Source organism: Nilaparvata lugens, chromosome 3 (assembly GCF_014356525.2).
Source record: "Nilaparvata lugens isolate BPH chromosome 3, ASM1435652v1, whole genome shotgun sequence".
Lineage (NCBI taxonomy): Eukaryota > Metazoa > Arthropoda > Insecta > Hemiptera > Delphacidae > Nilaparvata > Nilaparvata lugens.
In genome coordinates this window covers 57,678,791-57,706,331 of record NC_052506.1, presented here as the reverse complement: position 1 = coordinate 57,706,331, position 27,541 = coordinate 57,678,791, and the positions used below count along the sequence as shown (strand labels likewise).

General features: G+C 35.1%; 1 protein-coding gene across 2 annotated transcripts in view; it reads left to right on the top strand.

Moving 5' to 3' along the window:
• The window catches only part of LOC111054411, a 33,959-nt gene extending 6,849 nt beyond the window's left edge, over nt 1-27,110 (top strand). The window contains exons 2-4 of one of the 2 annotated variants that reach the window (XM_039424130.1): nt 7,009-7,798; nt 24,769-24,873; nt 26,087-27,110. In XM_039424130.1, the coding sequence (XP_039280064.1) occupies nt 7,009-7,798; nt 24,769-24,873; nt 26,087-26,163 (972 nt within the window). In that variant the 3' untranslated portion in view covers nt 26,164-27,110. The remainder of the gene's footprint in view (nt 1-7,008; nt 7,799-24,768; nt 24,874-26,086) is intronic. The other variant, XM_039424131.1, reaches the window with a different exon arrangement.
• The last annotated feature ends 431 nt before the right edge of the window (nt 27,111-27,541 follow it).

Below are 27,541 nucleotides of genomic sequence, written 5' to 3'. Positions count from 1 at the left end.
ACAACCCAACTGTAAGGTTAAAATGTGAAATTTATGTTTTGATATGACATTTACCTGGTAAATAAAGAGCAAATGACATGATGTAATGCACTACGTCTTTTCTTCAGCAGGTCAGAAGTGAGGGTGACTCAAGTCAGATCAAGAAAGAGTTAATTTGTAATCACATTCAAATAATTTGGAGATATTCAGCCTCACCAATACCGGTGACGTGAAGTATAAATAGAATAGATCTACCGAACAAGTTCAAGGGGCACAATATGCAATCCGCATCTCCTTCACATTTTTGTTTCTCACGTAATTTCAAAATTTTTCACTTTCAATTTTATTTCTCTTCTTTCATTTATTTTTTGTATGAGTATGACTGGTGATTGTCAGAGCGATGCATTGTTGTCTTGTGGGGGGTTTCCTTAAGCTGGGTTTACACCAAAGTTATTAACAAAATGTTAATAACTTATTCCTTATAGATTCTATTAAATTGAACATATCTTATCAATACACATGATGGACATATGTGTTTGTCAAGTTCCGTTCAATCTAATAGAATCTATAAGGATTAAGTTATTAACATTTTGTTAATAACTTTGGTGTAAACCCAGCTTAAGGTATCTTATTTGTAATTATTGTCACTCTCATTTTCCATGTAACTTTCTGGGAAATAAATTAATTTTAATTTTTCTTTCTTAATGTGCACTGCATTGCACTTCCAGGAACTCAATAACTTGAATTTTTTCTTCTAAAAAATAATCGACTGCTGTTTTTGCCTTGCCATAAGACCACTGATGAATCATATATGGGCCTTGCTTAGTTTTAGTCTACTGTGCTTTTCTATAAGTAAATAAAATCTCATAAATATGCATTCGAGATTTTTCTCTTACAAAGATGTAGCTCTTAAAATCTTTGTAAGGGAAAAATCCCAAATGCATATTGATGAGATTTTATTGTCTTGGCTTTGTTGTCTTGGATCCATTAGTCCACTCAGATTTATCAGTTGAAACTTTACCACGTATCTCAACTCTGACTCACTAGGACTATAGATAGAGGTACGAATTGAATAAGTTTTATGACCAGAGACAACAGAGAAATTGAGAGCATTAGCTCGGCAAGTGTTTTCTTTCAGGTCCTTCCTTGGAATACGTGCTTATTGCTTATCTTGATTTTTTTCGGTCATCAATCTTGTATCCTCAGTTCCTGTAGCTGAGTCCAATATTTTATCATTTTATGAAAATGAACAAATAAGAGGGCAACAGTTATTCTAAGAGTAGTCTACATCTGTTTTCATCAATAATTCACTAAACCATGTTTATCTCTGATAACAAGTTACCATTTGAGATTTACTGAATATACTGGTAGGTTTCCCATCAAGAAATCTGTGCGATTGAACTTGTAAAAAGGTCACATTGCATCATGCAAGAAAAATCGCTTTGAGAAGAAGTTTTGGGAAAACCCCTTAAATGCATTGTGTCTGTGATTCCCACATAAATTAACCTTTCCACAATGTGTGAGAGAGATAGAGCGAGCTCTGACCTGACCGAGCGTGCAATTTTTGCGGTTTCTCGCCGTTGTTGGCGCCAAGTTCAGCAAAACACTCACGCGACCACAAGAGACGTGATCTCGTGATTGATGACCAGTCTGCTTGATTTACGTCACTTGTTTAGTAGTGGCTCCCTGCCTATTCTGGATTGAAAATCGTGAAATTTGGTAACCCTGTCACAATTTTATACTACACATGATACAATCGAACGTTTTCAATTGAGTTTGCTCGATGAGTTTGAATTTTGAGTTAGACGATTTAAAATGTATAGTATGAAAAAACACTGCAATATAAATTTCTATCAATTTCGAAATATTTTATGTTTTCATTTATCCCAATCAATTCAGGCTTATATCAAAAGTTCACCGAATCTCTAATTTTAATTCAACAGGTTTTATGATATTACTTTTTTGAGCAAAAACATTAGCCGCAGGGCTCTTTAGTTATTATAAGCCAAAAAAAGCAAAACAGTGTTTTGCTGCTTACCTACAAACCGGGTGATAGCAACGCGATGGGAACTGTATTAATTTGTCCATTCACAACATAAAAAAGTTGTATACGTATGGTGTTCATAGTGAGATGATAGCAAAGCGACTTGAGAAAATACTTGGAAACTAGAAAAGACTAGGTATACTGTGGGGGATGGGCCTAATATTCAAGTCAACAATAATTATTTCATAATTTGCTTGAGTGATGTAGATAAAATAGTGTAGGCCTATACAATAGTTTTGTATGATATTAAAAGCACTTGTGAGATTGCTTTATATACTGTATTTGCGTCTATATTTCGAATTAGTCGCACTTCTAAATAGTGCGTAAATGACCCTCATCATATAACTGTTATGTAAACTCAAAGTTAGTAGACAGTCTGTCTACTAACGTTGATGTTAACTACTATTTCGTTTTAGGTCTCTGTCAATGTATCTAGAATACCTAGGTACATTGGTCTCTGTGTTTTGTTAAAAATAATTTTATGATTTTCAGATTTATTAGTTTATAGGATGAGTTTAAACGGAGTAATGCCAGCTGTTCGTATGGAACACATTATGATGAATGCAACCATGTCTACTAGTAAACGTGGTTCAGCGTTAAACGTAGATGGTGCATATGACCCTTATATATACCCTTATATGACCCTTAGCTATATTTCAATTGTCATGCATGATCAATCTAAACTACCTATGATGCTATGATCAACATGTCAAACTAATAAATAGTTCTATCCAAGGTACCTAGAATGCATTTTATTATAGCTTATAGGTAACTTACATTGGTTTTATCCATAAACAAAATTGTTAGATTACAATAAAGGATTTACAAATGTTCCATTCTTCCAGTTGTGAACTATCAATAGATTCTAAAATCCTATCAGTATTAGCCTATAGTATTAGAATATATAGAATATTTTATCCAGATTTAGATTTTCAATCGAACGCATGACATGCGATCCAGATCGTGATGTGCCAGTTAGGTCAAACGTGACCGTTGTACAGTTTTTTTGATCCGGGAGAAAGTAACTTAGTTATATATTTTGTCACTCCAGTAATAAGTTCAATCTTCGCTGGAAAATGAAGCTCACTCACATTATTCAGTTGATAATACAATCTACCTGAGACCTTTGTTGAATAAGACAAATCCTAAGATCCACGTAAATCTCTAGAATCGAGATCGGAGTTTTTATATTAGTTGTACATTAGGTACCGTAAATTTCCAGTACCCATTAGAATTTTTTTTTTTTCATTAGGAATACGGTAACTAACATGGACATCATCAATATATGAATTCTTAAGCATGTATGCCTCACTGCGATCCTCACTTCATCACTTGTCAAAGGTTAGTACTACCTTGTACAATTTCCGTTACTGTAGCAAAAGGCTACAGTGAAGTAAAGAGTAAAGTGAGGCAATCGGTAACGTAATTAGTAATCCGTAATTAGTCTCGAGCTCCATGATTCATCCAGCTTCCAGCTTTATCATTTTACCATTCACTTTTTAGTCCTACAGTACTGCTAGTCTCATTGCTAAGTATTATTTGATCAAGTTTTGGTGACGCCTTATCAGTCCACAATCATTGCTCTGAATAACGATCTCTTCCGATAATGCAAATATTAAGCCCGCGTTTTCCTCGTACAGTAGGCCTATGTACAAAAACCATCCTATTAATGCATTAGTAATGAAATTACGACAAAAATCAGTCAAATTTTTGTTAGATTGCTACAAATGTTGCATTCTCCTTCCTAAATTTTGTTAGATTGCTACAAATTTTGCATTCTCCTTTACGAGGAGGCATCCTTTACATTTTTGTTTGATATTGGCATCATTTGGGGAGGGCGTTCAATATTCCTTGAAAACGATTTGTTCAGCTAACAGCTGCAGGTCCAGGTCCACTTTGCACTCTCCATCGACATGTGATAAACCAATCGAAGGCTGGAGAAAGCGTTCTGTGAGATGTCTCCTAACAAGGTTTAGCTGCTTTCCGTTGCGAAACCATCGGACCATATGGCTGGCATCAAGGCCACATACAGTATGTACTGTATATACTTTTCGCTTAACACGAGCAAAGACTCACAAATAATGCTCCCCAACTGTCAACACAGGCTGAATGTAACGTACAGCACTACCACTAGTCACGCCATTAAACTTATTTGGCCGTTTGACCTCTTCAAAGCTCACTCAATAAACTTGTCACATGCCTGAACGCACCTTGACAAAAACTCAACACTAGCCAGAAACTTTTGATTATTTTAACTAGTAGTTCTGTGAACAGTAGACCTCGCGTAGTTATAAACTACAGCCTCCTCTTATACTGTCCATTGGAGTAAATCCTGTCTGAATGTCGTGTCGGTGAGATATCGGTGTGAAAACGGCTAATGGCTGTTGGAGTTGATGTATCAAAAATGCTAGCATCAAAAGCTAATCTCCTTCAAGACATACTGGCAACAGGTCAGCCCGAGTTCAAAGCAGAGAAAGGTCGAGATACAATACTATGTTATTTTAGTTATTAATTGCATGCAATCAATAGTTCATTTAATAGTGCATTAAAATTGCATTCAATGAGGCATGCAATTAATAGTCCACACAGCAGCTGATTTTTTTACCAAGTTACATTGAGATATTGAATTGCATGCGTCATGGCATGCAATTTATAATCCACTCGACAGCTGATTTATGATGAATAATTCTATAGTCTGATTTTTACTCTAATATTGGCGTATGTAGGAGGCTCCTTTTATATTATCCTTGAAATGCAAAATTTCCAAAAACCTTGTATATACGTCGACGCGCAATTCAGAAAGAAACATACCTGTCAAATTTCATGAAAATCTACTACCGCGTTTCGCCGTAAATGCGGAACATAAAAACATGAAGAGAAATGCAAAACCGTCGACTTGAATCTTAGACCTCACTTCGCTCGGTCAATAATGTAGACACTGCATTTACTGTACTATGAATGAATGGTTGAGACAATTGAGCTTGAAGTTCATAGCATCAAAGTGAAGCTTGTGAATATTGTAAAATATGTTTTATAAAAATTAAGCTCAGTAGCTATGGAATACATATTTAGTTAGAAGAAAAACATATTACTCACGAATTGGCCAAATAGGACTACTGTAGTACCAATAGGCCGTATGTTTGAATCATAGTACAATAATATTACATAGCTATGGAATACATACCGTATTTAGTTAAAAGTAATACATACATTACTCATGAATCACAGTGCAAACAGGCCTACACAAAATACATTTCGGAATGATTCATTTGTTTGAAATGATAACGTTATCTTTTCCAGTAGTGCCTATTATTCACAACTTATTTACTGTCAGTTATGAGATATGGAGTAATTTTTTGGGGAAAATGTATCGAGAATAATGGAATATTCATACTGCAGAAGAAAGCTATTAGGATCATTAATTATAAGATTAATACAAGGTGTTCTTGCAGACCTTATTTTGAAGAAAGGAGATTGCTGACGGCTCCTGCTATTTATATATTAGATTTAGCAATCCTCGTTTTCATAAATAGTGGGATTAATGAGGAGAATCAGGTGAGTCATCCCATAATACAAGATTTAGAGTTTTTTTTTACCCACATCATAGAATAAGTCTGCTGGAGAGTAGCCCGTTTTATATGGGAATGAAAATATTTAATTCGATTCCAACTCAAATAAGAGAAATTGAGGGCTTGAGGGGTTTGAAAAAACACTAAGGGATTTCCTTATTGTATTGTGTCCTTACAGATTAGCAGACTTATGTATGTTATATGAAATCTGTTGTGTTGGTGTTGAAATATGAAGGATGGCTTAATCATCCCTTACATTACCCAAGTACAAGTCTAGTGTTCTTGCGTGGGCATCAGTATCCTTAGCAATGAGACATTAATGCCAATAAATCTTTTGTGATGGAACATTACACTGTTGAGACAATCATAATAATAAAATCAAAGAATACAGTTATGTAGGAAAGCAGCTCTGATCGAAATACTAAGGACTAGAGCTGGTTTCCCACACAACAGTGACAGTGGACAGTGAAACTATAAATCCCACGAGTTCTAATAATTATTCATACTCGCACGGCCACGCTGAGTGGGAATAGTGCAATATTAGTACTCGTGGCAACTATATTTTCACTGTTTTGTGGGAATTCAGCTAAAAACTTTCTTTTTTCAATTACGTCTTGGAGACTTCATTCATGAAATATAATACAAGTCAGATTCATAGGTAAAAAATTCTATACAATAGATAACAAAGTCAACAGTAATTCGAGTCCGAGAGGAACTCTTGTAGTAATATTCTACTACAATATGTCAGAAACAATACGGTAATTGTACGACAACATTGTTGATACAATTTATCTCGAAAAATATTAAGTAGTTAGGAACTTTCAATCGTATTCACCACACTCTGGCACCCTTTGTTTCTTTGCTTGGTCCTTCGAAACAGCATGAATTAAGCCTAGTGCATTAGATACATCTCTGAGACACAATGCATTATTTGTTGGATCTTTATTAATGTTCTATCCTTGATTATTTGGATTTATCATTTTTAATTCATCTTTAAACCATTTCTTCTTAAGCCATTTTATTTTTATAATATTCAAAGTCTTTTTACCTTTACATCATATCATACTATCTGTTCCTCTCCCTAATTTTAATAAATATCATTTTACAAATTAGGATTGTGTTTTCACTTAATCACTTCCATAAATTTTCGTGCAGAATACACGTCGTCTTCCTACAAGAATAGGCTTGTGACTTCAAACTGCCAATCACATCCATCTTTTGCGGGGTCTGCCCACACTTCTCCCAACCGGGTTATACGACATGACTGCCCTGGGAATCCTGTCGCTCTCCATCCTTTCAACATGATCTTTCCAGTTTTGTCGATTTTATTCAATCTTCTGCCAAATGGGAAAAATTTTCAGCTCGCTAAATATTCTAAATCTCTATAGTTAATAGATTGATTTGTTAATGTTTCAGCAGCCGGGGCTGGTGGTGGTGGTGTTGGTGCTGGCGCCAGTGTGCTGGGCGAGCCTGTGCCAGTTCGGCAGCGAGTACTGGTCGGAGGAGGCGGGCGCATGCGTCAAGTGCAGCCGGTGCGAGCAGGCGCATGCGCCGGTCGTGTTGCGCCCGTGTCAGGTGCACAGGGACACAGTGTGCGGCCCGCTCTCGGCACTGCCCATCCACTGGCCATGGCAGGCGCATGCGCACACCAGGCAATCGGTAACTCATCACAGAGCTCGTTCGCACGCGCATGAGCATGACCACCCGTCCAAGAAGCATCATCACAGTCACCTGCCGCCTCTGCCTCACGACGACCACTGGCCCGTCGAGTCGCTGGCCGACGTCAACCAGTGGGAGCACTGGCTGCAGAAGCGGCTGCAGCATAAGAAAGAGGACCTGCTCAAGAGTCTGCTGCGCGAGGAGAAACGCAACCACCTGGCGCACACCTTCGACGCCGATGACGACGGCTTGCCGTCCAACGAGGAGGACGAGTCGACGACTACTCACCGTCAGCACATCTCCGAACTGGACCTGCAAATGTTCGAGCAGCTGGTGGCCGCGGAGAGGCGGCAGAGTGAGCCGAGCATGCAGCGGGTGGGGGCGGCTGAGGAGCCGTTCTCTGCCGCCGAGACGCTGGTCTGGGATTGGCAGGCGGTCGCCCTCGTGTCGGCTGTCGTCGCCTGTCTGCTCTTCTTCAGCCTCGCCGCTATCTACTCGCTGCTTCATGTCCGCCAGTGGAGGCGGCTCAAGGACGACCTACATCTAGGTGAGCAAACATACACCTGGAGACTATTTCATTATATTGTTAATATCTTAAATTTGGAGATTTTTCTTCACATCTTCTCTCTTTTTCCATGATATAATTTCTATTTTACAAAACCCACAGGAAAAAGAGATGGGTTCCGAAACAGGTTATTATGGAATCATCACGATCATTATGGAATCTCTGCTTTGTAGTAAACTGTATACTGTATGAAATAAGTTACTTGAAACTTTTTTTAATGAGAGATTATTAAAACAAATTTTAATTCAATAATTAAATTAAGAAACTGTTTGCACAGTATAGGAGTATGTTTATGAAAACTCGGAATAGCCTAAGGTTTGGATTCAAAATGTATAGAATAAATTATCTTATTTGGATTCTATTTGTATAGAATCATGATAGATCAATCCATTAATTGACTAATTCAACTAAATTAAAACGAAAGAGAAACCTTTTGATGTAATAACAAGGCTTTATCAAACATTAATGACAACTTGAATAAAACATGCAATTGATTTTCCTAGTAACTAGAGCATATGATCATTGATCATATGATCAATATCATCACATTCACTCCACCTAGGAGAATGAATGTTCATAGTCCTTTAAATAAGTTGGAAGCCTTTTTGTCCTTGTGCTTCTTCGATTGCCGTTAGCTCCACTAATGTCAGGCTCTTGAACTGAATGCGGACCCCCCGTTCCTTGGATGTCTGGGGATACAATTCCGGAATACCCTTCTGACTTTGATTCCGACTCTGGTTCTTGAACTCTGGAAGGATCTGGGAATGATGGTGGTTCTTCTACTTCTTCCGAGCTGGCTATGGGCACAGTGGGAGCTAGATCCCTCGTAGACACTGTCTTTTCTCTCCCATCTGGAAATTGTACGTGGGCGTATTCACCATTCCCTTGAAGCAGTGTAACCTCTTCAACAAGCGGGTCATACTTTGATGTTCTCACGTGCTTTCTGAGTAATACGGATCCTGGTGAGATGAGCCAAGATGGAGTTGATCCGCCATTTCCTGTTCGTCTAGAAAACCGGAATATTCTTTCGTGTGGAGTTTCATTGGTGGATGTACATAGTAGGGACCTGATCGCATGGAGTGCTTCTTGTAGGCAGTCCTCCCAGTGTGTGATTGGTAGTTTTCTAGATTTTAGAGTCTGTTGAACTGTTTTCCATATTATCCCGTTGTATCTTTCAGCCTGCCCATTCCCTCTTAGATTATAGGGTGTTGTTCTGCTGCAAGCAATCCCATTCATTGTTAAGTAGCTCTTGAGTTCCTGAGACATGGAAGATGGTCCTTGGTCTGAGTGAATATAAGCTGGTGTTCCAAACATAAAAAATATACTTTCCAAGGCCTTAATAACAGTTGTGGAAGACATATCAGGGCAAGGTATAGCTAGAGGGTACCTAGAGTATTCATCAATCACTGTCAGAATGTAATGATTTCTGGTTTTTGAAGGTATTGGGCCCTTGAAGTCTAAATTGAGGCGTTCAAATGGTGATGTAGCTTTGATCAGAGTTCCTTTGTGGTTGTAAAATTTCGGTTTTATTTCAGCACACACTCTGCATTGATTTAAGGCCTGTCGTACTTCATCAAGGGAGAATGGCAGATTTTCACTTTTTATCCAGTGATAAAATCTGGCTGTACCTGGATGACAAAGTGTTTCATGGTATCACTGGAGGTTTTGTATTCTATTTGTTACGTTAGCGCACATTCGGGATAAAGCATCTGCTGTTACATTCTCTTTTCCAGGGCGGTACGTGATGTCATATGTGAAACAGGAGAGTTCTAAGCGCCAGCGACGGATTTTTTCATTTATAATTTTACTCTGGTGATGTTTGGAAAATATGAAAGCGACTGATCTTTGATCTGTGATAAGTTGGAAGTGTCGCATTAGAAGAAAGTGGCGCCATTTACGAACGGCTTCAACTATGGCACAAGCTTCTTTTTCTATTGCTGGATGATGCCGTTCTGTTGCTGATAGGGTGCGGGAGAAGAAAGCAACAGGTTTGCCCAATTGTGATAGAGTAGCAGCAATAGCAACATTTGATGCATCGGTTTCTACAACAAAGGGAGCTTCTGGATCAATGGAAACTACCATTGAATCGAGTATAGATTGTTTCATAGCTTCAAACAATAAAATGGTAGTTTGATTCAGTGGGAATGTAGTTTGAATTAGAGGCTGTATCTTGTCAGAGAAATTGGGAATAAATTTTGAATAGTGAGAGAACATACCAAGTACTCTTTTCATTGAAGCTGCATTCGTCGCCGGGGGGAAGGATTTCAGTGATTCTAGTCTGTTAGGATCTAGGCGGATAGTCTTGTCCTTGATAATATAGCCAAGGAGATTAATTTCTGATTTTGCGAAAGAGCTTTTTTACTTTCCTTGCCCTATTACCATAGGTAAGGAAAGTATTGCTTTCCGAAAAAAATTAAGGTACTCCAATTTCTAAATTTCTATACGATTCAAGGTCCCCTGAGTCCAAAAAAATGGTTTTTGGGTATTGGTCTGTATGTGTGTGTGTGTGTGTGTGTGTGTGTGTGTGTGTGTGTGTGTGTGTGTGTGTGTGTATGAGTGTATGTGCGTCTGTGTACACGATATCTCATCTCCCAATCAACGGAATGACTTGAAATTTGGAACTCAAGGTCCTTACAATATAAGGATCCGACACGAACAATTTCGATCAAATGCGATTCAAGATGGCGGCTAAAATGACAAAAATGTTGTCAAAAACAGGGTATTTCGCGATTTTCTCGAAAATGACTTCAACGATTTCGATTAAAGCTATACCTAAAATAGTCATCGGTAAGCTCTATCAACTGCCACAAGTCCCATATCTGTAAAAATTTCAGGAGCTCCGCCCCATCTGTGCAAAGTTTGTTTTTAGATTCTCAATTATCAGGCTTTAGATTAAATTTAAACAAAAAATTTCGAGTGGAAAAGATTGAGAATGAGAATCTCTACAATTAATGTTCAGCAACATTTTCACCTAAAATTAAAAATAAGCTCGAAATTCGAGAAAATGTGAATATCCAATTGCAAACTGTTAGCAACTGTTGATTCTATTAAATGATTCACTATGAAGAGATAGCAGACCTCGTGTGTCTCCAGCGTTATTGCCCTGTCACCAGCTGGCTCAAATCTTTGAATAGTAGACTTGAGATGCACGGGAAAACTAGCGTCAGATGATCAATTTTCATAACGGCAAGGAAAGTCGTGTGAGTGTGCCACACCAGATTTTTCAAAGAGCTTTGTTTGATAAATCGAACTAAATTAAAACGAAAGAGAAACATTTTGATGTAATAACAAGGTTTTATCAAACATTAATGACAACTTAAATAAAACATGCAATTGATTTTCCTAGTAACTAGAGCATATGATTATAGATCATATGATCAATATCATCACACTTATTCCACCACCTGTTCAGATTTGGTTTGAACTAGCACTGTTCAAACGACCTTTGACGTCGTAAACTTATCAGGATTTGAGTAATGGACAGTAATAATAATGGTATTTCACGGGGCGTTTATATTCTTGTACGGAGTTAAACGGTTTCCATTCAACAGGTTTTTGTGATATTTTTCAATATGATTAGAATTACAAGAGAACTCTTCCTACAGTTTTAGCTATTTGTACAAAGTGCATCGCACTGATGAAAATGCACCAATAAGCTTAATGCGTAACAATGATTCATTACAATCTATAAATGTTAATGGAATTCCTGATGTGTTCGGTAATCAGTCACGCCAGCTAGTAAAATACTAGAAACCTTTTAGAGTAATCTCTAGTTAGAAATGTATGTTATCAATATCCATTATTCTGAAAAGATGTAATCCTACAATCACAGCTAATATAATAATGAGGTCATATCCGAGGGAGATGAGGTCATCAGAACTGTTTAGTAAATAGTAGTTAAGCATGTAGAACAATGGTATCATTAACTCTGTATTGCGCTATATAAAAATTGTTGCCCATCTCAATTGGTTAACAGTACTTTACATAAAATTAAAATTTGTCAATAGAACTATAGATAAACACCATTTATTGCTGGAGAATATTGTACTGTAAGTGTAATTTGAAGCTCTATTAAACTCCTCGGTTCTAGCCTACTTTCATCTATTGACTTGACAAATTTTAAAACTAGTTCATTGTCATAATCATGATAGTGACAAAGTAACAAACAATCTAAACTAATTGAGGAAGTATACTGTTATTTTATGAACAGTACTCACTCAGACTCAGCCGTATTTGTAATGAAATGGGTATTTTTAGGATATGTGTAAATAATGCATACATAGAAATGCATGTTTAATTAGACAAAGTTACCAATAACATAGGGATTAGGCGATATCAGCAAACTTTTATTAAATACTGCTGCTGGAAGGTAGGAATAGTCATGGACTTGAATTAGAATAAAATGTTAGTTAAATAAAATGTTAGTTTACATCCAAATTTTCATCCCTAAGCTTTTGGTTTCAAGCTAAGATCAAAGAAAGAAATCATAATTATAATGGAAGTCAATAATCAAAGTGATTGAATAAACTCTATTCAGATTTATGCTAATTCATCACACTTTAATATTTATGATAGTAAAGTTTAGGACATGAGGAATCAGCCACAATAAATGTTATACTAACTATTATGAATAGACTCTTTTGTATGAATGGACTTCCATGAAAGAAAGAATCAGTGGATTGGCTGCTTTCACACTTTTGAATGAGTGAAACAAAAATTAAGTGTCATGCTATGCCAAAAATTTTAGAATAAGCAAGAGATCCATGGATACGAGAGTCATAAAATTCCGAATCAACTTAATTTGTAATTTAATCTTCAATTATATCAAGCAAAAGCAAAAATAACATGATCACTGCTAATTTGATAACTGTCAACGGGAAATAACAATTGCCAATGAATTAATTCGAGGTCGACTCTCAAGCCCCGCCCAATATTCTACAAAATTCTCTGCAATTGGACTACTATTCTACAGATCAGTTCCAACACATCAATGATTATTCAAATGATTTGACTCAATAATTCTTATGTCAAGTTGTGGCCTAACCTCAAAAACGATTATAACAATTTTTTGTAGAATTTAGATTATAAATGTTTCACAAAAATAATCTTATCTTTTAATTCCCATAGCGAAGCACGGGTGCCCTGCTAGTATATAGATATATAGATTTGCACACCAATTGTACACAAGACTTAGGGGCATTATCATTCAGAAAATAAATTTACCTGAGTTATTGGAATTCAATCCTGATTGTATTTTATTATAATATAATAAAGAATTTATCACTTGATTCATAAAGAGTCTGCAGCATCGATTCAATTAACGATTGTATTATGTCATAGCCACCTCTAATACACCTGTATTAGAGGTGGCTATGATTATGTTCGTTAAGGCAGCTTGATTACTATCCATGTTGGGCATCGTGTTAGTTAAAACTGCACCACATGTGGTCTTTTATGAGATAACAACTATGAAAAGAGTGTCCCATTGTACTGGGTACGTCCTTTATTCCTTTAAATTATTTCTGCTTTACGTCCTGCTGCATCTCCATTGTGAACTCATTGAAAGCACAATACAAACGACATCTGTCAGCTTTGTAGCCCTCGGCCTTTTCACTTCCAATTCGTTCTTTGCTCAACTTTGAAAAATTAGAGTCGAAAAATAAACACGTTGATCTCAGAATGGTACGAAGGCATTGAGATGTGATATTGTCGAAAGGTCTACTACTTATGGTCCTCGATGTCTGAACATGAACTATCATGGTTCTTTACCTATAGGCTACCGTATATTGTAGACGTAGCTTCACTAAATTCCTTTTTGTAATACAAGTACTCTTGAAAACTTCAATATTATTCAACCAATTTGGGAGAATTACATATGTGTATCTAGTAATAGAGAAATGCCCTGTTCACTATTCATGAATCTAATACAATTGACACTTCATTAATTTTTCAAACCTTTTGGACCTGTTAATGAATTTGTCCTTCAATGTTCATGCACAAAAATATTTGAGTCAAGTCAACGTCAACGTTACATCAACCACATAGGCTACTGTGAACTAGTTATTCATATGCGTTAAGCGTTGCTTGTAGAGAAAGACAAAACGTTAATCTCACCAATTCACCTTTGGTTTATTGCTTCTGCAAATAATAATGTTCTCTCATCGATTATTTCTCAGTTGCAAGCTCCAAATTGAACACGACGATTGGAAAAATGAAATAACCTTGAGCTACAAGCAGAGATTGTACAAGAACAAGTTTCTTAGTATGCGAAATGAAGTGAGATTGGCGGTTTGTTGCAGTAGCAGCCAATGGCAGTGGATGCCCATAATTTGAGTTTACGCTTCGCCGATTCAAGTCGTTGTCAGACAATTGCTGTATAGCTGAAGAGTATAGTGGATTACACAGACAAGAATAGAAGTGAAAAGAAATAGAGAAGTAAGAAGAGAAAAGTTCCAGGGCAAGACCAGAAGCCAGTCTGCGTTAATCTCCTACCGGTGTTATGTTATCTGGTATTTCTTGCAGTCTGCTAGGCTGGTTGCAGAAAGCAATGTAGTAGTAGGAGGTAGAAAGAGGCTACTGTCCGTTATTTGTTTGCCAGCAGAAAAGATAAGCAGAGGGAGCAGAGCAAAGCAGAGCAGAGCAGAGCAGAGCCTGCATGGAGCGACCGACCACCCACCTGGTTGCACGTGCTCTCGTTTCACCTCAAGCTCAAGCTTCCGCTTCCTTCAAGAAAAATTATGTCATAAATCGTTAACGGTAGCGCTTTTTTATTTCGTGTTGAAAACCACTGAATGATGTTATGCCTAATTTAACTTTCCAATCGTAGTAAATTCTATGAGCGGAAAAAATGCCAGCAGCTCAACAGTCATGTTTTGTATTGTAAAAAAAACATATTTGAGGAAACCTGTTGTCTCAAATATGGATAAATGAAAAAATAAACAGTCAAAAACAATCACATGAATAAACCAATCATATTATTATTCTCAAGAATGAGGAGACAAGCTTGTTATGGTATTATTGTAGATGATTAGTTGGCGTTGACGGGTGAAGGAAAATTAGTTCTTGGAATGTGTATAAAGTATAATTCCATTCATACTGAAACTGGGATACAATTATTGATAATAATAACATTATATTACACATCAACGTAATCTTTATTATCTATTGTTCAATACAAAATGATAAATATTTTATTCATTGAAGCTGATAATCTTGTAGTCATGAATAATTAAATGAACAAATGAAAGAGGAAGATGAAGAAGTATTTCAGGTGGTTAACGAATTGAGGGAGGATCTGTGGCTCAGGATTGGACAGAATGAAGATGGTTTACATCATTTGGTGTTCGACTGTATGAGGACTAGAAAAATTGATAATTGGTTACCAGATACCACCAAAGAGCTCAGCAGTAGTTGTATTCGTATTACAGGAATTGCTTTGAAATTATATAATCTGTTTGATTATTAATCTGGGGACGTTGAATTCGTATCAGAAGTTTTCTGTAAACTTCCGTACATTATTTTTCATGTATGAACTGTCTAAATTGTTTGATTTTTTAATTGTATTCTGAAAATCTCAAGCAGAATGTGTGTTGCTAAAATATCGCATAGTGTGAATATAGCTTTATTATATTATTATAATACCTTTTATTATGAAAATGCCACATACTGTGTATTTTTCATCATACATACTTTAGTATGATATGAATCAAATAGCCTCCAAGTACCCTATTTGTATTCTTGATGACAAGGTAGTGTAAAATGAATTCAGTATTGCATCATCAATTATCGTACTTGTCCTAACAGCAGCATTCTTTTCTTCCAAGCCGATTTTCTGTTTCAATAAGAGATATTTTCCTCATTCTCACCATCACCGATGGCGATGATAACCTTGGCCATGTGCAGATTATTCCCATACCTGACTCCATTGTTTCTGGTAATATTAGAGCTATGATTATTCTCTCACATCTAGACCGCCTCATAAGTTAGAACATTAACATTAAAGAACTGTATTTTCCTTATTCTATATAATACTGTATATCTTACTATAAATTCCTAATAAGTTTTATTATTTTCCTCCTAGTTGAACATGACTTCACAAGTTGTAAAGTGTGTGTTTGCTTTTAGGAAAAATACTGAGGCTGGAAATTCAGGTTGTGTGGTTCCAGAAACTCATTCCGAGAATCATTTCGCTGGATCGATTATAATGATCCTAAACCGACTGTTTACGTCATTATAATAATTTTTAAAATTCAAAAGCTATCAATTTAACTTTTGAAATCTAAAATCATCTCTTTTTAATTGTATTTCTTGGAACTCTAACGTCATGCCAAATTATCGATAACTGCTAGAACTCATCTTTTATAAATCAAACAAAATGCTTGTAAATATTATTTCCTTACAGTACAATTAGGCCTTATACAGAAAAATAATTAACAGCAGTGTACTGCACTATTCAAAAAAACATTTTTCTTTTGTAAAATATGATTAATTGATTAATTTATTAATGAATAAATAATTAATAGTTATTTTTGTAATATATTGAAAAATACAATAGGACGTAGACTATTTCTGTAGCCGCATTATTACGTTTTTACTGCATAAACATTAAACATTTTACCTTATTTTCTCAATCCTACTTATACGTTATCGTGGTTAAATCCATTTTTTTTTATTATTTAATTATTTTTCTCATTCTGATTCTGATTGCTGAAAGTTCAAAACTAATCAACTACCTACTAGTTTCATCCACTACTGCATTCTATTCATTATAGGTGGTACCGGTAGGCCTTTATATTTTTTTATCTTATTCACTGTTTATTGCTGCATTGTCAATTTTTACTCAATTTCAAACTATTGCTATTCTCAATCACTATTTTGATATTAATATCTATGATAGACATGAGTTATGAAGTCCATTCTTTAGGAATTATTAGACACTGTAAGTCGTAAAATAAGGTAAGACTAATAAAGTCCTAATAGGCCTAATCGAAATTTTTTCGAATACGTTTTCGAATTATTTAGTTCAACAGGTCTCTCAGACAGATGGTTTGCTTCTTTAATAATTTACAAAACTGAGCTAATCAAAACTGCTTGTTTTGGATGTAAGCGAAACTGTTTTGTGGGGAATTGTGTCAAAGTTGATTGACCATCTCAGAAGTGTTTTGAAATTCCGAGCCGAAAGCATTCACCATGTGCGCTAATACAATCAAATCGGAATTGCAAATTATCGTTTTTCAAACATGTTACACTGCATTAAGATCGCTTATTATTCGTCACCAACAAGCACGCTTTATAACCCTCCACTTGTTTAGTAAACCACAAACATGAGGCTTGCAAGTAATTTCTATTCCTCTTTGTATTCTGGACAAGTTAATCTAAAATAAATTGCAGCCGCATTCCATTACGTAATGAGTCCGAGTTACCTGAGATTAATAGTAAATAGCTCGATAGACCTATACAATTAGAATTCAAAAAAGAAGCCTCGTAGAGTTTTCTGTCAGAAGTCAATAGTGGCTCACCAAGTAGATTGAAAAATTTTGGATTTAGGATAAGGATTTTCAAGTTTTGTTTCAATCGGCACAAAAATGCGTTCATTAATTTTCTTATTATGATATAGGCCTAGGTATTGGCATCTCATGTTCAGCCAATGCCAATGAATAACAAAGTGGACTGAGGTATGTTGTTAATAATTTATTAGGATGATACAATGTTACACTTTTAACGTTAACACAGTAACTTATAACTTATTAGCTATTGAATGAATGATATTTAATGTAATGGTGGGTGGTTTGTCCACGCTCGATGTCCAGCATTACCCACGTACAACTCATGTCAGTCATATTCTTGTGATCTGCACGGCTGCTCTGCACCTTTATAGACTAATATTAGCTAGGCAGAGATATTGAGGCTGTTTAAACTTTATATAACGAAATCGACCTCAATTTTCTCAAACCAGTTTCTTTATAGTAAGAACGTAAGAAATGAAATATCTATCTTGTGGCGGAAAACATGATTTGATTCTATGTATTCTGATACGGTATCATAATTAAATAATTATTGGAATTAGTTGATATCGATATCGATGGCTTTCTAACATATTTATGCAGATGCTTTCTCTATTCATGAACGAACAAATACATTCTCCGCAATCTTTGCAGTGATTTGCTATGATAAATCAAGACCCAATATAATAATATTGATAGACAATAAAGTGCATAATTTTGTTACAACATTTTACTGTGGGTACTAGAAGATGATGCTGATGATGTAATTACGGTCAGTTATTGTAACGCGGCGTGCGCTGGTTCCGGAAGTTACTAGTGACTAACTCTCTGAAAAGTGAAACTTGGTTCCAGAGAAAGTGGGTCGCATATCACAAATTCTGGAAATTGTAGGTTCAACTTCAAATTAACTGACAAACTCTCCAAAACTATTCCATTTGATACATGGTTAAGAATATTGCACTTGCATGGAAATGATTTATCAATAATAGAATTGTTGAATAACGAATTTATATAATTTAAATATGGGTTACTACAAAAGATTAATCGAATTTTAAAAAGTCATAATTACTTAAGTACTTATTCGAAATGAATACCAATGGAAACGTACCAATACCTTGGGCTCCCTTTAGACTAGAAATTCAGTAACCGCAGCCATCATGGCAGGCAGTCGCTTACCCCATCACCGGGCAATGTTTTGAGACTAGGGTAGCCATCCTAGCAGCCACATTCGGGCTGCTGGTTGGATGCCAAGACCAACGACTACACTGGTAGCCAAAAAGCTAAAACGTTGCCGTCCACCGTCTTGAGTCAATATCCCGCGAATGAGCGAGCGCCTGCCAGGATGACTGTAAGGCCTCCCATACACGTTTCGATCGGTCTTAAGGCCCGGACTCTTCATCCCGGGTCTTAAGGCCGTTCGAAACGTGTATGGTGTGGCCTCAAGACGAAAAGTGATCTCAAGGCCGGATTTCGGCCGCACTGTATTATTCTTAATATTATTCTTTCCGATTGATATATTTATGTATATATTTTTATTCTTTTCTTATTTCTTTTTCTCATTGTATTATTATTATTATTCTGATTTCACTTTGGTTTGTTAATTTTGTATAATGGAAGCAAAATGGATCTTTGTTGATCTGTTGCTTCCACACATTATTGTAAATAAATAAATAAATAAATAAATAAATAAATAAAGTGAGGCCCGGCCTCAAGACGGATTAATTTTAATTGCTCTTGAGACGGAACTGAACGTGAATGGGGAAACCTGGTATCGTCTTAAGGCCAAAACACCCGCTCTTCCCCCTCTGCCATATTTTCTACCCTCGGTCAACACGTTTTGCACATATTATGGATAGCAAAGTCATTCTTAAAATCAATTTCTTGAAAAATCAATTATACCCTCGGTCAACACGTTTTGCACATATTATGGATAGCAAAATCATTCTTAAAATCGATTTCTTGAAAAATCAATTATACCCTTGGTCAACATGTTTTGCACGTGTTATGGTTAGCAAAATTATTCTAAAAATCGATTTCTTGAAAAATCGATTATCGAAAAAAAGAAATCGATTTCACAAAAAATAGATTTTTTGAGAGAGTCGATATTCATTTTTCATCCCCAGTTGTGCCTCAGTGTGAGTAGGAGAAAGTTAACAGTCACAATAAAAACCGTTTTTTTTTCAGGAAACGAATACTGCACTGATCATCCCCTAGTTTCACTTCAGAGTGAGCGGAATAGTTGAGGAATCAACACATCCCCCAAGCAGTAGGGTCAGTGTGTGTGTAGTAGTGTGGTGTTTTTGGAGTGTGGCATCACATTCGGCTGAATAAATTATCTGCTGAGGCTCTTATGATAATATATGATTATCATATTCCTATTTTCATATTATAATATTCCTATTATCATAGTTGTAGTTGATCAAATGAAATGAGATAAAAATTAGATTTCGTATTTTCCTCTCTGTTCAAATATGGTAATAATAATATAATCAACTAAGATAATAGAAATATTACTGTGTAATACCTGTCTAAGGAGATAGAGAAATAGTAGTGATTTGAAAAACTCAATAGTCTATTGATTATTTTATAAAAAATCAGGTGTTATAGTCTTTGTAAAATAAGTTGAGACATCCGAAAAAATTACAAGGTTGCCAATTGGTGTAAATTTGCAAATTTCCAATTTAACGTCATAATTGGATGTAGAATATCAACCCCGATATCCTAGTAGTGCTAAAAAAGTTTCAGGGTTGAAGGAAATTTTTATGATGAAATTGAGAACATCGCGAAGATTTGTTTTTCTTTTGAATATCACTTCTCTCAGAATCATGGGGCGTCGTAATGCGTAATAATTTTATATCAAATTAACGGAGAGAATGTTTCCTTTCTATTGGTGTCTGGATGATTTTTATCCGACCCATAATAATTTTTAAATTAATGATTATAATGTTCGTCAATGTCGATACATTTCGAGCAGAAATGAGAATTTAAAGGAATTTTAAAGTTAGGAGAGCGTCTGCATGGTATGTATTGTGTACCAAATTGTTTCAAAAATTGTACCACATGTTTCAAAAATCTGTCTGTATGATAACATATAATATGATAAATATTCAAGATCATAATCATCATAATTATTTTATCTAGCAATATTTTTATAGCATCATAGACTCAATTTGAAAACGTTAGAACACAATACAATAATTCAGTGTGAATTGTTGCCACCGCGTGACTGGATACGCATCGGCCGCAAGGCCGACCGGTACGTGAATGGGGAGACCGCCATTGAGGCCCGGTCTTAAGACCGGGACTGGAGAGTCCGGGCCTTAAGACCGATCGAAACGTGTATGGTAGGCCTAACCCGGTTGCCTGGCTAGCTGCTAGTCTAAACGGGGCCAAAGGTATTTATTGTAAAACAACTTAGAAATTTTCTCTTTCTATTGGTATAAAGATTATTACTCATTTCAAATGAGTACTTTGGTTATTATTAACTATGAAATCCAATGAATCTTTTGTAGTAGCCTAACCAGAATGAAAGACTACATCACTTCTATAGTATCCAGTACGATAATTATGTAGCCTACCTTTTTTTAAAACTCTTTTGCTCTTTCTAATATTAGATATGATCTATCAAGATATTTTACTTCATCTTACGTCTCATTGTATATTTCATATTATTTTGGAATCACCATAAATGCCTTGCTCATTGTAATTTTTCAACTTCGATGACATTTCCGTTGGGTTTACACTGCGACTTCTACATTCGCCCATCGAAGGCAAACATGAAAATGGTTTTATAATTCACAAACATACAATATGGCTTAAACACACTGAACTTGTACATTTTGAAGAGGATGCAAATAGCTAACTAGCTTTTGTAAACTAAGCTAGTTTACTAATCTAGGGTACCTAATAGCTAACTAGCTTCTAGACTGAAGGCGCAATAATATTTTTGTGGGCAAATAAAAGAGAGGCGCTCTAAGTGTAACTATAATTATGAAACAGGATGGTGTTTGATGGAGTGGCCTTCGCTTGAAGAAGGACCCGTCGACAGGAAGGAAGGCTTCTAGCTGACAAAGTTTGTTCTTTTGGTGTGGATTGTCCCGTCCGTCCCGCCTTTGGCTGGGGAAAGGCAACGCAAAAGCACGCTTCTTCACTGTTTTCTGTAATTATGTATGCGGCCGCATGCCCCTTCTTCATATGCAGGAAGCAATCCTACTACTGTTTTACTCCTTACTCGACTCACTTTCAAAATCCCGCCTCTAGTAGGCCTAGTGTGTCGGGGTGGTAATTGTAATATTAACAAGTTTATGGCGTACTGCCACCCACAGTCCGCTACTGGAAGGACTACTACGTCCAATAGATATTAAAAATATCATTCAAAAGCTTCGAGGTAGATATTTTGCTAGTAATCTCATCTCCATAAATAATTAATAGGCCTACAAAATCAGATATACTAAATCAACAATCACAATATTTAATACTGTATTATATGAATGATGTTATTAAGAAACTTGAATTCAATATGAAATCCAATCAATGACATGAGGCATCCTTACTATGTTAATAGAAGTGAATTACAAATATTTTCATGAAAAATTATTATTTTATAGAAGGTACTAGGTAGGCTATTGTAGTAAACTTTAGTAATAATGAATTATGTTCACATAGATAATTCCAATCAACTAAACTAAGAATTTCAATTCAAATAATGAAATTAAACAACCACAGTAAACAGTAAAATGAAATTATCCGAATCAGAGTGTATTTTGATACGTACCATATTCTACACCAATTAATTAATCAGTGAAGTATGATGTACGCTTAGTAATAATCAATATGGAGTAGACCCAGTCCGCCAGGTTTCATTATGCTGCCTTCTTGAATAATAAATTAGATGATTTCTTAACTAATAATATCAAAGCTTACATTATAATAATTATTGAATTTTTAATTAATTTGCAGCCATATTTTCCGGGAATACATTACCGTACCAAAGTTGATATTCTGTCATTTTTGTTTTTTATTACCTATATTTCAAGCCGTCTTATTAATAATTTAAACATCCATTTACTTTAGCAGTAGCCCTATTGCCTAATAATTTCAAATATTACCTACTGAACTGAAACCAGTTTTCATGTTCTGTTCTGGACAGAATAGATCTTTTTACAAGCTCTAACGCAATATCTTGGTACGGTACCATAGAACAGTAATTAAAGTGACGCCACTCAATAAATTATTCTAAAAAATCTCTTAAACAGAAACTACCTTCTTTTTCTCTCACATTGTAATGTAATCTATTAGCAACCCGAATTACCTAAATTAAATTTTCGGCGTCTCTATTATTATCATGGGGGGGGGGGGGTTAGAATGAGGACTCTGTAGATCTAGGGTATGTACTATGTACACTAATACCCTGCAAATCAGCAAATCATGTTGTTCATTTATTCTGAAAAAAGCTAGAAAACGCTGGAAAATCGCCGATTATCTTTGGTGTTCCCAATTATTTCCAAGCGTTCTCAAAACAAAATTACTTGTTGTTACACCTTGGTCGATTTTGGGGCGTGTCTTCGATGAAATTTTGAAACCCTTCTAACACTAAATTTAGATCCTTGCTGAAAATTTGTACGGTACCAAATTTGAACATTTTCAGTTCATTTGCTCTTGATAAAGCTAAGAAAACGTATAAGAACGCTGTGGAAACGCCAATTTTAAGTGTATCTTTGGCGTAACTTTTAAGCTTTTCTACAACAACACTGTATAAAGCATTTTCCACCTTAGCTGAGTCTTTGTACTAATTTTGAACATTTATTTTTCTGTAAATTAGTTCTTGAAAAAGCTAAGAAAACGCTAAATAAAACCGCCGATTTTGGGCGGATCTTTGGCGTTAATTCAAAACTCCTTGTGTATAAAGCACAAGATAATAGTCTTAGTAACTTGCACTTGGTAATTTGTCCATGCAAAAATTGCTCCTGAACTCGTATGTATCTAAACAATACATCAAAAACTTAGAACTACAGTATATTTAGCAAACACTCACCCTTTTTCATGTCTATATTGACTGGACTTTACACCCTATTGATAAACATAACATATACGTTTTATGTTGCCTTGAAAAATGATTTATTGGCATGGGATTGGGATCACAAAAATACTCCTTATAATTTTTTTTACAATTTCTTGACGCCTCAATTAACAAAACCGAGAACATTGACTTAGATTTTCAACGATTTAATTAAAGATTTTTAACAGCATGAACATTGACTTTATTTGATCAAGCTTTTTAATTAATCCACTTATTATTTAGGTACTGAGAAATTTAAAAGCAGATGGCATTAACTTCTAGACGTATTTCACCTTTAAAAGCAAATAAATTATGATTATTAAAATACATTATATTGTCTTTGTAAGAGAAAGACAGTTTTTCAACGGCATTCTATTGAGTCAAGGTAATCTTAAAAATAGTGTGCGTACAACTACCGGTACATATAGAAGTGAAGGGATATACCGTTAATATATGACGGAACAATAGAATAACGTAATCAGAATTTGTGACGTAGATCAATCGTTTAGCAAAGAAACTTGTGACTAGGGCCATATGCACCGTCTACGTTTAATACGCAAATCTACGATTATTTGAAGGCATGGTCCCATTCGTGCTTCATTCGGCTTTAAAGCAACAGCTGACCTTTCTCGGAGGTTGTGAATATGTACCACGTAATGGGCCACGAGCCTTGGTTTCTTGAACCTACTCATAGACTAGAAGGTAGAATTTGACTTGAAATCCTGTCAATTAATAAAGCTCTCCCAGACAAACTACAGTGTTACATATTAGAGATATGGATTGAATGAGTAGAGGAATAATCAAAAATCTTTCAAGTCTCAACCCTTATTTGATAACAGAAGACATTTTTTGAATAATATCTTCATGTAAAATAGCTCACTTGAAATCCTATGAAGTTTCCTATAGTCTCAAACAGTCTCAATAGCTGAGGAATTCTAATAATATAAAGACAGGGCACTAATAAAAAATAATAATAAAGTTGATGAAATGTAAAGATAGATTTGTTATTTCTAGATTTAAAATTATCGAGGAAATTTATAGTAGAGAATCGTTAAACAAAATTTGATTTTTTTATACAAAGTTTCATTAAGTTATTTAAATTATTTTGTGAAGGCCATTTGAATTTTTTTATCTAGTTGCATATGCATATTCCCTATAAGATATTATTTGATTAGCAGTGCATGCTGTTGCTCAAGGTAAAGGAGCTTAATGTGCATCTTGAATACTAAATAAATGTCCACCCAATTATTTGTTATTGACAGTAGTAATTTAAAAACAGGAAGTAACAAATTGGTCACAATATGTTGTCATGCAGTTCCTGTCCAATCTATTTGTTTCATATATTGCATTGTATTTTATTCTATCCTCTATTGATGGAAAATGTTTTACAGATGTGGAAGACTTAGCAGTGAGAGTCAGCTTGATGAACAACGGGGGACTAAATAACTCCAATACTGACGGAGGGAACACAAATCACTACTTGGAACAATTATTAGGTGAGTTGTCTCATTTTTATCAAAATGATAATTTGCATTCAAATCAAATTTCTATTCACAATTTAAACGATTTAAGGTCCTGCCAAACCCGTAGGTTTTTCGGCGGGTGCCCAGTTACAGAAATGCTAGTTACAAAAGTTGAATAAACTAGGACAAAATAATATGACACTACAAAGGTTTCAAGTATAAGATAGAAGGAAACAAATAAAACGTACCAAAAGAAAATAAGAAATTACAATATTCAAACTTTGCAAAATAATAATTGACGAAAAAGAGGAAAAACAAAAATATATTAGAAAAGGAATAAATTAAAAAAGGATAAATTGTTTCACACTAGCCTATTAATAATGAATAATTTTGTATCGCTGAGGCAGGCGGCAGTTACAATGAAAGAAAATGTGAAACTTCAGCCAGTGGAAATTGAAAATTCTAATAATGTAAGCATAGGCCTATACATATATTTTTTTAAACTTATCTTTCAATAATTATTGAACGTGCGTTAGCGAGTTCTCACTTTTGACTAACTCTAGGCCAAAGTCGTTGCCCGTCTGTTTGTATGTTCTACAATAACTTGAGAAAGAATTGATCAATCAGCTTTAAATTTTGAACACGAATTTTTATTCTTCGAATCTTTTTACAGGTCAAGTTCGTTGGACAACAAAATGACTCACTCCTTCGTCCTTTTTCAGGATATAAAAATAACATTGAAAGTGCATAGGGAAAAAATGTTCTGATTTATCATTTAGTCAGCTGGAATCAATTACATGCTTTTTCCTTCATTTAAAAAAGCTGATGCTATTTGGGAGTTATCACACAATGTCCTTTAAGCGTCGACACGTGATTTCAGCTGAATAATACAACTTTTAAAATTAATGGCTGAAAGTGACAAAATCGTGTTCAAATATCGCAGTTTGGAATGGATAAAGGAACCATCATCTTAATATAAGTTTCTCTGACTCACGTTGTATAAGTAAAGGTGTAAAGCTAATCCTACCTACTATCTATTTATTCAATGTATTGTACATTAAGAATTCATCATTAATTAAGAATGAATTATTTTTGAAGAATAAAATTATTTCTATTATTGAATTGTGATGATATCCTTAAGGTGCATTTTCAGAAATAAGTTGAAATGATAGCCGACAGTACAGTAGTTGTAGTAGTGTTCTCTTTTGTTAATTAAATTTATTGATCCAGCATCATTTTGTTTCAGCGGTTAAAAAAGAAGGAGAAAATACGAGTAGGCCTACTGGTAATGTATACGTGGAGAAACAGCCCAAAGCTAGCTGAACAAACTGTACGACTGCAAAATGTGACAATTGTTCCTGAGTAGCATAAGTAAAGAATGGTTGATGCTTCCTAAAATTCAATTAAGAGAATTTTTTCATTGTATTTACATTCATATCAAGAAAAGGATTTTTAATTTAATCGATTACACATATAGGGAAGATGTGCTAACCGAGAACTACGTAAATTCCCATTCTTTATCTATTTTTGACGTTTTTATTCTTGTGATGATTTTTGAAATGGATATTCATGAGGCATAAATAAGTCCATGAGATATGAATCATATGAAGCATCACGTACAGCATCTAATCTATCAATATCGATTGGTTACATTCTCATGAAAGAAGCTTTAGAAAGAAAGAAATGAAAAAAATAATCAATGTGTATTATTATTATCAATGCGAATTATTGAAAAACAATCATCTCACTATCTAAAATCGGTCTTGAACTATAATCATGATTTTATAATTAAACCCTGATATCAGAAGTTGGAATAATTCAACTTCATGGCTTGAAAATGAATAAATGTTGCAATGCTACACTGTTAGTCAGTTTGGACCCCCAGCTTTCATGGCTAGGGGTATGAGTAGGATAAATTTCATCCTTTTTAGACTATTTAGTTACCTTCTTTGCTATATGAATATTTACAGTAACGTTTCGCAGCAGGCAAGTTATATTAATCAAGTCATAGAAAGCTTAATGAAACAAATCATCGTTCACAATAATGATTTGGAAATATGATGATTTTGACTATGCTAAGTTTAGGTACCTGCTATTTTAAAATATAATTTATTGATAATATTGTCCAAAAGTACCTAAAATCGAAATTTTTCTGGATGGAATCGTGTGTATTCTTAATGCAAGTAAATCTTGGAAGCCATTGTTCCATTTGTATGAGAAATGTACAGATCACCTTTATAAAAATATATTTTCCAGCTTTCAGTATTTCATGAATTTGTAATTATTTCAACCACATTTTATCATTATTCTGATACCTATATATTACTATAGGCTACTTCTTCTAAATGTCAACTTTCCACAACATATATAATTGGTTAATAATTGACAGACTTCATTAATTCTTCCCTAATGTAGAATCACTTGATATAAATCGCGGATCGCTCGAGAATACGATCAATCGAAGTTTCTACGCCTCTTCCTTGGCCCTTGGTGTTGGATTCAACTGACATAGTGCCGGTTGCACAAAAGACGGTTAAATTTTATTCGTGGTTAATTCCACGAGAACCAATCAGAGAAGCAGTCTTTTCACAAAAGCCTTCTCTTTTCAAAAAAGTCAATTGTTGTCACGTTGAAAACCCAGAAACATGGCCGCGTCACTTGAGTTTCCCTCCAAGTGCTAGTTACGTCGTAGCTTTATTCG